This window comes from Leucopleurus acutus, assembly GCF_964270905.1.
Source record: "Leucopleurus acutus genome assembly, chromosome: 10".
NCBI lineage: Eukaryota > Metazoa > Chordata > Mammalia > Artiodactyla > Delphinidae > Leucopleurus > Leucopleurus acutus.
The window spans coordinates 31,173,654-31,187,417 of NC_139153.1; the positions used below are offsets into that span (position 1 = coordinate 31,173,654).

At 37.9% G+C, this 13,764-nt stretch overlaps 1 protein-coding gene across 2 annotated transcripts in view; it reads left to right on the plus strand.

The window, feature by feature from the left end:
* CFAP20DC (CFAP20 domain containing) overlaps positions 1–13,764 on the plus strand; it is a 256,375-nt gene that overhangs the window by 203,400 nt on the left and 39,211 nt on the right. For both annotated transcript variants that reach the window (XM_082848662.1, XM_082848661.1), the window contains one exon: positions 2,395–2,456. In XM_082848662.1, coding sequence (XP_082704788.1) covers positions 2,395–2,456 — 62 coding nt within the window. The remainder of the gene's footprint in view (positions 1–2,394; positions 2,457–13,764) is intronic.

Consider the following 13,764-nt stretch of genomic DNA (forward strand, 5'->3'; position numbering starts at 1 on the left):
GCTCTGCCATGATTTGCTATTATTCAATTTAAATTGGCTATTGAATGATATATTTGGGGGTAAAAACCTGGTAATTAGTTTTCAATAGTAAAAATTAAGGAATTGGATATTCAGAGTGAGTTCTACTACCCTACAATTATTTTTAACTGAATTTTTTCATTTACTTTTCTGTCTATTCATGTCAGCAGTCCTTACTACTTCAAAAAGTTTCCACTGATTATTTTTCTGTTTTCTAACACTTAAAAATCACTGTGAATGTGAATCTTTTATTTTAGTGTTCTTTTGTACTGCTTGTTTCATTGGATCTGTTTTATATAAACATGAGCAAACATGAAAGGGCCAGTCTATGTAGTCTATGTAAGAACTCGGTCACAAACCAAATAGGATTCTGTAACCATTTCTGTTCTCCAGAGACTGGAGTAAGTCATTGGGAATAAGGGGGTTAGGGACAGGTATAAAATACAATTATCAGTATAAAATTAAGAAAATGGAAATTTACCTGAATAGCAGGACTGTGATGCATAGAGAGTTATTTAAATGCCTCTAAAAGTAAATAGGCAGAGATCCATTCACTAGAGGCCTGAGTACAGGTGAAATTGTGGACGAATACTAATGAATGTATTATCAGGAGTATTTCTGCACCACTGTGAGTTTGTCTGGAGAACTGTTAGTCCCCTTGCTTACTAATTCCTTTTTTGCTGTGAAATAATAAAGCCTAAATCATAGAACTAAATTTCACTTGCAAATTGCTGGAAGTCTTATTTCTCCAGTGAGATCAAATATGTCTTATGACATGTTTTTCCTTCCACTGTTCTCCCAGCTGTTTTTTCTTATTACTGAAATGGTGATGCATTGATATTGGTTCAATTACCAAAGTATCTGAGTACATTCAAGTTCATGGGGCATCACAGATGGGCTAAGTGACTGTGATTATTAGACAGGGTGTTTGATTTAAATTAAAGGAACACTTCCAAGAGATTATTTATAGAGGAAGACATTTTAAAGAATTCCCATCACCCATGTCATTAATATTTTAGGACCCATTAAAATAAGGAATATGTGGAAAATAAGGAATATGTGCCTTTTATGTACAGGCATCATTGCTACGCTGTTTTCTTCAGTTGGGGTCAGCACTATGGGTCCACATTATGGCTGAGAAAACCTTAACGCCAAACCCATTAGGTAAGGAAGTAACAGAAGCCCTCTAAATGCAGTTCAAAAATGTGTACCAAATTCCAAATTGTAAGAAAATGAAAATGTTAAAAATGATTTTCATATTAGAATTACATGGTTGTTAACCACATAAGAAAAATACTTTGAGGTGATATTCAAAAAGAGAATTTCTATCAGATATAATGAAATTTTCTCCCTTTATAGAACAAAGGAAAAACATCAAGTTCCATTGGAGGCAAGTGTTTAAAGCTTGCATGGAATGAAGCTGTTTACCTATGTTTTGAAAAAGGTAGTAACTTAAAGATTTCTTGCGGAGGGGGAAATTCAGATTTCATATTTTTGTCAGGTATTGGCATCACTTTTTTCAGTTCTCTGATTAATGCTTGAGGTTTTATTATACACTCAGGTAAAATGACCACCTTGACCTAAGATGTACATGTGTAATTCCAATAATGAAAATAGAGGACTTCCCTAGTGGCACAGTGGTTAAGAATCCACCTGCCAATGCAGGGGACACTGGTTCGATCCCTGGCCCGGGAAGATCCCACATGCCACGGAGCAACTAAGCCTGTGTACCACAACTACCGAGCCTGCGCTCTAGAGCCCATGAGCTACAACTATGGAGCCTGCACACCACAACTACTGAAGCCCACGCACCTAGAGCCTGTGCTTCACAACAAGAGAAGCCACTGTAATGAGAAGCCTGTGCACCTCAACGAAGAGTAGCCCCCGCTCGCCGCAACTAGAGAAAGCCCGCACACAGCAATGAAGACCCAAAAAGAAAATAGAAGTTATCCTTGCAAACTTAGTAACATTGAGATATAAATATATATATTCTATATCTCCGGGTCTCCAGGTCATTGCTGATACTTACTATACAGCATTAGTTCCAGGAGATGTCTTGTTTTGTTTTGTTGTATCTGGAAATAGCAACCTTTGTTAACAGTATAAAACTTCCACAAGGAGGAGGATTCCACACATGAACTTTAATTACGCCATAGATGCTGTCTAATCCAGTGACTGATAACCTGTGTTTTCTTACATATACCTCTTTGTTACTTGCTGGGTCTCCCAAACAGCCTTCGACTTTTTGTAAAATAAACCAGCCCCTTCTTACAGGTTGTTTCTCAGGAAAAAATTACAGTAATGAGAGTGCATGTGAAAGTACCTGTAAAGAGCATTATGCTGATTAGTACCTCACAAATGTTTTGTCTTTTACAGCCTGTCAACCAGGGTCGTCACTATCAGAAAGAAATGAATCCACCTTCTCCTTCTAACCCCCGGTAAGAATAATCAATAAGCTAAATTTTTTTTAAGATTATTTAGGAATTGACTGTGCATTTTTCTTGGTTTCATGAAATTGTTTTCCAAACTTCCAAAGGGCTTCCAAAGTTCTTTTCTATAGATGTTTTAATTCAGCCTACTTTTCTTAATCAGACTATGGTCTCACGGTTAATAGTGTAACTAGGTTTAAATAGCACTTCTGCCTTTTACTAGCTGTGGGACTTTGAGAAAATCATTTAAGTCAACGTAATTCAGGCATAATAATTACCTCGTAGTATTTTGGGGAGGATCATATGGACTAATAATACATGAAAAATCCTTAGCACAGTTCCTGTCACATAGCAAGCTCTCTTTAAGTGTTCATTTATTCAGTATTATTCTATTTTCATAGGTGTTTCATCTTAATAGGTCTTTGAAGTTTAGTACATTTTAGGCATGAATTTTTTTTGTATCACCTGGTGCCTTTACATTCATCAAGATAGCTAATATGAGTTCAAGTGGCCATTCTCTTTTTTCGTAATTTCAAAGTTCGTAATCTCAAAATTATTTTATTATTTCAAAAATGTCATTGACACGTGAACCTTATTATATTAGGCTCATTAGAGATAAGTGAATCTGAATTCAAGTTTTGAAATATATGTAGTGTTATATGGCTTTCTAAAAATAGCTAAATAAGCTAGTTTATCAGTATAAGTCAATATCACTTTATTACTGTTTTTTATTAAATACTAAGAATTTACTGAAAATCAGTCTATCTTGGGCTCCACCCACAGGATCTTAGTTATCATAAGATTATAATAACTAATTATCTAATTAGTTATTATAATAACTAATGCACCCCATTATCTAAATGCATCTCATTATCAAGCTCTCTCACCTGAGAGAGACAGGCAGAAGGAATTTGTTAAATAAGAATACAGGGCTGTATCGTGGAAGCCAAGGACAGCCAGGCCTCAGGAGGGATCTGAAACTAGGAACTAGAAAGCAGAGAGGCAGGCAGGCAGTATCCTCACCCCATCTCTGTTTGCTTCTTCCTATCTGCTCAATTCTTCTAAGCACCAGCTTTCTTTACTTCTCAGTCACATATAGCTGTCTTGAGTTTACATATTACATTTCAAAATACATGCTGAGGCTGACAGTCTATGTCTGAATCCCAGTTCCTACTTTCCAGGAGAAAGAATGTGATTGGCCTAGCTTGGGCCAAGTATCCACTTCTGGTCCAATCAGCAATGAAGAGCCAACCAACCAAGCCATGTAAAATTAACATGGCTACCAGGAAACCACATACATGGTTTACAGGACTTTTAATGGGGTCCAGAATATTCATGACATAGGTAGAGTAAGTGTTCTTTATTAGTAATCTCTTCTACATGTTTCTGGTCTATATACTTGATCTGGTCATTCTTGCATGTTACCTAGTAGGAGGAATTGTCACTGTCATAATAAATATGATAAGGAGTTGAAAACTGAGATTGTAATTTCAGTGTATATAAAAAGGTGTTTAAACGTTCTTCAAAATAGTTATCTCTTGATATGCGTATATGTCTCTTGCAATCTTGCAGCTCATCTAGATTTGACCAATAAACTCTTTATCTATATATGAATAAGCTTTCAAGGTAATTGGAAATCCAACTTTGGTCCAAATTATAACAGTCACAACTTGTAAGCTGAGTAAATGAAAGTGATGGAAAGTGATGTTAGAAAGTGGAGCATTTTGTTTCAATAAAAGGAAAATGGGGACCTAATTTTCATCCTACTTCTGCTACTAACCCAGTGTATGATCTCAGACAAGCCTCTCAAACTGTTCAGACCTAATAATAAGAACACCCTCATGTGTAAGGGAAACGATTTCAGTTACAACAAGCTCTCTGAGGTCACTTACAGATTTATGATTTTGTGACTTTGATGAGACTCATTATAGACTTTCCATATGAAAACCAGTTCCACTATTAAGGGGAACACTGCCCTATATAGGAAACATACCTCATATTATTGGATTAATTAATTAATGTTTAGATGTGGTAGTATTGGATTTTAAATCTCTTTTAAAATTTGATTCCCAAAGATAGAACATAAGAAAATTCACCAGCTAAACAGACAGCATATTTTATTTAACCAATTAAATGTTCATTCATTTATGAAAAATTAATCTACATTTTCACATAATAAAATTAAAAGCCAGATTTCAAAGCAAAAAATAAAATGCTGCCAACACCATTTTCCAGCATGTTATCCACCAGTTTCCTAGAAAATTATTATATGGCCATTCAGAAAATCTGCAGATTACATGGCTTAGCTCTTGGGTCATAAATCCAGTAGCTTGGAGAATTGGCAGAAAGGCATTATTGGACCATAAATAAAGAAGATGTAAAATTATGAGGTCAGCATAGATCATCATATAAAAATGGGATAAACTGAATCATGTAATACATGTGATTTAATTTAAAATTGAGAGCTATGATTCTTCTTAAGAGTTGTATTATATTTCTTATAAATAGTATCCCATGCTTTAGATCCTACAATACAGAACTTTAAAATTAAACTTTGAAGTTAAAAGATACTAATAATGACTATTGAAAAAATAAGAAATGAAAAGGTAAGTCTCTAAGTCTACCCCCTTGGATAAACAAGCATCTCGCCTGAACCTTGTTGAAAGTTTGGTGTGCAGAAGCTCTGAACAACACATGAGAAGCAGGAAGGCTCCAGATTTCCTGAATTAAGTGTTGTTGTGATCAAAATAATGCAAACACGACGGGGATCGGGGACATGTGTGTGCAGGTCCTCCAAGAGGAGAGTATGATGGTGCCCTTTGGGAGGTGAAATGGCCACGTTAGCTTCAGTGAAATATCTGCAACTACTCCAGAGACCTAAGAACATAAGATTTGTAAATTATATGTACTCATACCCACATATGTACATATTTAGAGAGTCAGCTTTCAGTTAGCTTTATTAATATAACAGAATAACCAATATCCCCAAGCTTTATTAATATAGCAGAATAACCAATATGCCCAGTCTTTTATTTACATTTTATTCTGGAAAGATTTTTATTTCTGTACCATAATTACCTTCTTAGTTTTATATATTGATGAGTAAAGTTAAAGATAGTATGCAGTCCACAAAGCAGACAAATTTGTGTTTTGAAAAGTTATCTCTAGGGTAAAAATGGCTAAAACTCTGCATATATTCATATAGTGGTTTCCTTAGAGTAAAAGAGTTCACTTGCACTCATAGGGCAATGCTTGATATTGGATGGAGGGTGGGATACAATGTTAGTCATTTCCTGAGAAGTTTGCAATCTGGGGATTGAAATACACATGGTTCACCAAATCATATTCCCTTGTGTGTCTAGATTTGCAACAAAGCCATTTCCCCTTGCTTTGGTAGGCATGGGGGACGGGGGTGATATTTCCCACTATTTTTGCCTAGCATTCTGATGGACACTTAGCATCTCAGTTGCTGGGGCCCTTGCTTCCATTGTTCACCCACACTGCGTCGTGGGGCACTGACAGCTTGTATGACAATGTGCAGAAATGGCTAACATAATCTAATACAATTTAAAGGAGTGTTGGGAGGAGGAAACAATTTCACAGTCCATTCATGTTGAGTAATGTTTCCTAACATGTAAACTTACATGCTGCCAAACCGAGCAAAATGGATGCTGTTCACAGTCTTCAGTCATTTATTTTAAAATGCCGTCTATTGGTTTGCAGGGTTTAGAGCTGTCCCTACGTAGGTCCCTACGTAGATGTCCCTATGTAGGCACATCTACGTATGTGTTCATGTAGATTCTTCAGAACAGCTCAAGATATTTTTGCTCAGGAACGGGTTTTATAAAGTAAGCTGTGATTACATTCTGGTTGTCTGTTCATATGGATGGAGTCGATAACCAGTCTTGCGTTTCAAATGATGATTACGCTTGCTATTTTTATAACTCATTGGTAAATTAAGGGGGGAGGAGGGAAGGTAGTCAAAGGCTCTGTAAGGTTCCGAATGTTTATGGAAATAAACAATATAGAAAATAATTCTAGACTGACCAAACAGTCATGAATGGCATGGTTTTCTTTCTAACCTGTTTGCTTTATGATTTAACATTTATCCATAATTTTTTAAAATGTCCTTGCAGATTGTGTTAGGGCTTGAGTCCTTTGCAGCCTTGCCACATGTTTGTGCGATATGAACATACTTATAACTATCATTATCCAATAAATCCCTGTAGACTTTGACAGATGATTAATAATCACTGACCTCGATTCACACTGGCTCAGCCGGCCTGACCGAGGCGAGCTGGCCTGCCACTGTAACCTACAGGCACTGCTCTGGACTGATCACGGTGGCTTCATTTATCTTTTCTCTCCAACAGTCAGGAGATGAGCTTCTCTTCTATTGCTTAAGGTTTTTTTCCCCCACCAACACAAGAGAGAGAAAATGTATAAACAAAATTAAATACAGAACTTGTATGTCATTTTCGTCTTCAAATGATTAAGTTTGGATGATTTTAAAACAAGTCATATTTTTAACAAATATTCCTCCTTAGACCAAAGCACAACAGAGGTTTTCCTGATTAACTGTGCACACAGTTTCTCTAAATGTAGTGTTGTTGTTTTCTACTACCTATATTTTGGCATTAAATCTTAATGATTTGTTTGTAAAACCAAAGGCATCAGTTTTTACTTTCATCATTTCTATTGTTAGGTTTACCGAGGAAAAGCTATCATATTGGTGCCTCTCATTTCATAATCCCCTTCCCACAAATTCACACCTGCTCATTGTAGGGGAGTGACTTTCTATACTCAGATTCCTCAGGTCTGATATAAGATCCTTGACTGAGGACCTGTCATGCTGTTTTCCAGGTTCCCTGGGGACAGAATGGTGTCTCTCCTCCCTGTGATGCTCAGCACAGCCTGGCTTGGGTAGGGGCTCCATCAGAATGTGAGCTGAGGGAGGGAGCAGGGAGGTATGCCCACATACCATGGAGAAATGAAAATCTTCATCCTAAATATTAACCAGTTAAGTTTCAAATATTTTCCTACATCCTTGCAAGAGTTTCCCCCTTCCTTTTCTGAAAATGGAAGGACAATGGTATTGCTTTAACCACTACCAGGATAAAATTGTGTTTTGTGAAAGGCCCTTGTTTGGACAGAGTTTAAATCTGATTTTCATGTATGTTCCACTCCCTGCCAACCCAGAGATCCATAGACACTGGTAACCATTAGAATGGCCCTAATCTTTAATACATAATATAATATGTATTATTTATACAATCTCTTTAATAATAGCTTCCAATACCTTCTATATTCTAATGACTTTCAAAATTATATGTCTAATTCTGACCCTCCTCTGAATTTCAGACTCATCTCTCCAAGCTGCCAATTTGACAGATATCCAATCCACTTGGATCTCTAATGTATACCTCAAATCCATTACCAAACATAACTTGGTTTTCTCTCCCTCTACACACATCTGTTCTTTCTTCAGTTTTCTCCATCTCAAAAATGCCACCATCATCGCGCTTTTACTCAAGTCAGAAACCAAGAGCATTCCCTGGTTTCTCTCTCTAACCCACCCACGTCCAGCCTCGGAAAGTTGTACTGGTACACCCTCCAACCGTAGCATATGCCAAGTCCAGCCAGTGCTGTCTCTTTACTGCTACAATCCTAGCCATGTTGCCATCATCCCTCACCCGAACAAATACCATAGCTTTCCACCTGCTTTCTCTGCTCCTTTGGCCCCTACAGTCTATTCTCCACTCAGCAACCAGAGTGGTATTGATACACCTAAACGGACCTGAAGCGTCCCCCCGTGTAAAACTTCCCAAAGGTTTCCCTCTGCTCTTAGGGTCGTGCTCCTTATCCTGAATGCCCACCACTCAGACCGTGTTCTGTACCATTGTGCACCTTGCTCACTGTGGATCAAATACCACCGTCCTGCCTCATTTTCTCAAATACTCCAGGCTTGGTTTCACCATAAGAGCTTTGCATGAGATGGCCCCTCCGCCCGGCATTCCCTACAGAAAGGACATAGCAGCCTCTTCCTGTCTTTCAGGTCTCCATCTAAATGTCGTCTCCTCAGAGAGCCCCTTTCTTAGCATCCAACCTGAAGTAGCCCCAGGCAGCCTCATTACATTATCTTTTTCGTTTTTACCATAGTACATTTCACTACCTGATATTTACTTGCTTGGTTCTTGTTGTCTACACACACACACACACACACACACACACACACACACCCCTCCAGAATATGCTAGAATGTAAACTTCATGAACATAGGACCTTTGTCTCTCTTGCTCACTATATATCCCTAGCTCCTCAAACAGTGCCAGGCACAAAGGAGACACTCAAGAAATGTGTGCTGAATTCATTAAATCTCACCTCACAAAAATGACTTTCCCTCATCTCTCTACACTAGCTACATTGCGTACTTAACTGTTAGCGGGAACCCAGGAGCACCTGTATACTTTTCTCCCTTGAGGGTGTCTGGAACCTGGCCCTGTTCCCACTTGTAATAAATGAAATCTCTTTCATGAATTTGTTTTAAATGATCCCTCAGAAGATATGCACAATCTAAAGTGTCTGGCAAATGTATCATTTTAAAACTTTAGAGACTTTTGTATTGAATTTGAGAATTTTCTCTGTATTCTTACTGGAAGTTGCTTATCCGTATTTGCCTATTCATGCCCATTTCATGGAGTGAGGGTGCCAACGGCTAGAAATCTGCTTGGGTTGGCACTGCTGTCGAATGTGTACTTTACCCTCACCAATTAACAGAATCTGGATAAGCAAATGGAAATGAAGAAAAAAAAAGTATATATGTATACAGAGAGAGAAAGAGAGAGGACGAATCTGAGCCTATGGTGCAGGTACCCTCTTGACCCAAGTGACTCCCTGCCCTTCATGCTTCTGGAGGGGTCCTCAGTTCAGTGGTCTAAACTTCACAACAGACTGTAAAAACACCTGTTCAAAGAGACTCAGCTGGGCCCCTTTCCTCCCCAGTCTACAGCAAAGGCCAGGCTTTAGCCTGTCTAGCCCTGCCCCAGTGAAAACCCAAGCTAAAGTCACCCTTGGTAGCAAATGGAATCCCTGGGGAATCATCCTGCTTCTCACCTCTGACCACTCTGAACCTAGGCCCCCACCCTACACAACTTTAGGACCACCACTCTCCTTGGGTTTCAGAGGACCCAGCAATTACCAACAGGGCCAGACAGCTGGCAGTCCCTGCCCCATCCCTTCTCCTTCCTCCTCTGCTCTTGGCACTTGGCCTACCCAGCCCATTTTCAGTCCTGGTTTGATCATTTATTCTACCAGGGCCTATTAGCTCAAGAGTGCATACCTGCTCAAACCACCCTGCCCCAGGCCCTAAGTACTTGTCACCCCAGGCCCTAAGTACTTGTCACCCCAGAGAACTGGGTACCACCCCTACCCACTGGACCACTATTTCTTTGTATTCACGCTCTCCACTTGTTCATTCTGGCCCTGGCTGCCTGGGCACCCGCCAGTCCCCTCTGCAGCTTCTTGATTGAGTTGCCTGCGTGCTCTCTGACCAGGTCTGTCAGGCCACTGGGGCTTAGCTCTTCAACCCGAGTCTCCTAATTTTCCAGATGTACTCCATGAGAGAGTCTTCTGCCATTAGGGCTGAGGATATACTCATCAATATTTTAGGTATTGTTATGTTTTCCAAAATTACAAATTCACAAAACCCATTTGCACAAGAGTTTCAGAACAACAGATTGCATCTTCTCCTCCCACCTCCCCAAAGCTTCTACGTTCGAAATGATGGGTCCCTGAAGAACCTTAGCACTTTTAACTAGCAAAATGTGGGGCTCCTGCGATTACCCAGGCCTCCCCATTCACTGTTATCCATCCATATGATGAACTCAGATTATCTTTGGCCCAGGGTCCAGTGGGAAGAAGGTAACTACTAAAGCAGTTATTTACCATTCCAACTTTTTACAGTTTCAGCTTTTAATTAAAAGATTCAGCTTCCTCTTCTAGAGTAATGAGCACCTTTTAAAAAAAAATCGAAGTACTAATTCTAGTTTCTAACATTCACCTCTATTCTTTCTGAGGGGGAGAAGAGAGGAATGCAGGCTGAGGTCCAGGATAATGACGTGAACCTAAGATATGGAAGACCATGATTATGGTTAGATGGCCACAGCCAGTCTCATCCGTAGACTCACTGCCTCACCATCCACTTTGTAACCTAACGCAGAATAGCTTCCCTGGTTGTTTAAACACGAAATGAATGAGAGTGTGTTGCAGTTCATACCTTCAGTAACATTCAGTGAGTATTTTAAAGCACCTACTACGTGCAAAGCACCGTGGAGAGATGACTTTAACATTCCCCCTGCGAGCTTGCAGTCTCCCAGCACAGGCAGTCCACACCCTGCATATCAACAAGGCTGTGTGTGAATGCTTTAAGAAAGGTGCCTCGGGGTGTGGGAGCATGGACCAAGCCTAGCACACAGAAATCACAGCCTTTTCCAAACCCAGTACCCACTCACAAACTCTGCTTTTGTTGGCAGTTGGTTCTACTTCTTCCCTATAATTCTTTTGTTTCTCTTGTTAATGAAAAACATTACATTTTGAAATTGATTAAAGTTAGTACACATAATTTTTCGCTCTAGCAATATATTATGTTTACCAGAGTTTACAGCTTCATATTTTGCTGTTCATTACCTCATAAAAACCCACTCGGTATAATAAATATCATACAAGTCAAACGTCCAGCCTAATTTTAAAATTTCTTGAAGGAGAAAAGGCAAACAACTTATAGCTCATTTGATTGGATTAACACTAACATTATTGTTCTATTGACTCTTTCTTGTCCATTGATTTTTAAAAGCCTTTAGCTCCCTTGCCATTCAGTAAAGACAAATCAGATGCACTTTGGTGCTTAGGACAAGAAAATGCTGTTGGGTATTGGGTGTATGCATGGAAGAAAATTATATATGTGCTGAAACAAGACTGGTTAGAAGGCAGTTTCTCATATTTCGCGGTAAACGACTTGTGTGCTTTTGACTTTTGAGGCAATAATGTCCTTTGTTTTATTATGTGAAAGCTTGGATTAGTAACAAGTGAAGCTAAACGGTGACTTGTAGATAATGAACTTTATGGCTTAAGATGAAAGGAAACTAGCTAGAATTTTACATATTCTCATGTTTTTCAGTTCTTAGTTCTCTTTATTTGCAGAACTTATAGACTAATAAGCAACTGAATTAAAGCAAGAAATGAGGGGAGGGTAAAATATCTTCTGTTGAATTAATAGTGAACAGTTTTTAAACAGCAGAACCATTTGTATTATCAAAATAACAAGAAACCTGAGATCTGGCCTGGCCTGAGGTTAATCAAAATCATGATAAAAATGAAGCTCTCGAAGAAACTAACACACCATTGTAAAGCAATTATACCCCAATAAAGATGTTAAAAAAAAAAATGAAGCTCTCAGCTTCAATAAAATCACAGTGTGGCTTTCAATTAAGTAGTGATGTTTATGCTAATGAGGTCCTGTCTTTGAGGGGGGCAATTCATCCTAAACTACTGGATGAATGGCTTTTTTTTTTTTTTGCCATATCTTTTTCTGTACATCAAGGGTTTGGAGGTAGAAAGAGAGAATCTATTCACTGGCCACTAGTATTGCAAGAAAATTCCATTTTGGTCAGTGTTTTGACTTGGTGAAGGGTGCAATTACTTTGTATTTTACCATTTGCCCTCTTCCGACCTTTTTCACAGTACTTTTATTGAAACCTGAAATTGCCTTCATTTTGGAAATACTATCAAGTCACATTAAGAATCCAGAAACTTTTGGTTTCTCCTGCTGAAATAATGGAAGAAATGGGAAACAAACAAGAACACCACCCTTGTGGCATTCTCTAAATTTGCTTGTGATATTTTAAATTGCAGTGCTAGCCAAAAAGAAACATACAGCAAGGCATACCGTAAATGAAGATATTATGTATTAGAGAAGGAATGAATCTGTCACTTTGACGGATTGTGAGGCAAAGAGCAGATTAACAGATTACTCATAGTCAGAAGGCAGCTCAGCTTGAAAAATGTGCAGGAAATGATAAGTGCGGGTTTGTGCTGATTTAATGATATTTTTAAACTACAATAACACTGTGGTGGTATAATATAATAAAGCACTTTGCTTGCATTTTTAAATCATCAACATATTTCCAGTTTGACCTTAAGAAACGTTTTGGACCATTCTCTATTAAAATATGTAGCTTTTGAATTAGCAAAAAAAGTACCATCTAAAATATCACAGCAACGACCTTACAGGAAATATTGTTGGCTTTTAAAATCAGTTATTTCCTAAACTAGCATTTATGATACAAATTTTAATTATGTTTCAAGCACCCTAACAGCACATGTACTTTCTCTTTGGGGATTTAAATCACTTACAACAAGAAATTGTTATCTTCTAACAACCATTTCCAGTGAAATGCTTCATAGATGGCACTGATATGCCTTCATATTTCCATTGCAGGTTTTTAGTTTTGTGGTTAAGATCATGGAGTACTTATGAATAAAACTATTATATCTACCCACAGATAGTAGATAAAAGTAGTTCAAATTTGAATTGAGTACTCTGAGTCATAGCAATACATAAGATAAATAACTTGCTTTATTTTATATTATTACAAATATGTGTCAGAAAGCAAAACTTTTTACGAGGTTTATATTTTTATATAAAATAAAATTGGAATTTGAATATCTTACTCTTAGTTAATTTGACAGTGATGGACTACCATTGTCAAGAATTTGCCGAGTAAAATTTCTATAATGCACTTAAATGGTTTTTACTCTAGCATCTTCATATTCAAAATCTAATGTAAGGCTTCACTTGTTTCATATTATCTTCTCTCAGCTCACCAATGATAGCTTTTTTTACATAATTAGGTACAGTGTAACTTGTAAGGGAGTAAAATATATTTTCTATCTGAACACTTGTATCTAACCCAAGTGCAAATAAATATACCAATATTGCATGCCCAGGGCTTGAATCCCAGACATGATTATGGCTCACGTTATGTTTTACATATATAGTGAAGACTTTCATTCATCATGTTTTGTACATTTCCCCTCTTCTAATGTTAATACTCTCAACTTGGGGTAAATAAAAAAGCTAATGTAAAAAGGTAGTCAGTATTCTTCTTGAAAGAAATTCTGAAATGTATTGAGCAAAAGTTGTTTGCATGATTTCTGGTCTCCTTGCATATTTATGGTCTGCAGTAGTTACTAACACAATTTGCCAGATAGTCCCAGCTCTTTCAACCCCAAGCACATTGTTGGATTGCATTTCTAAGTC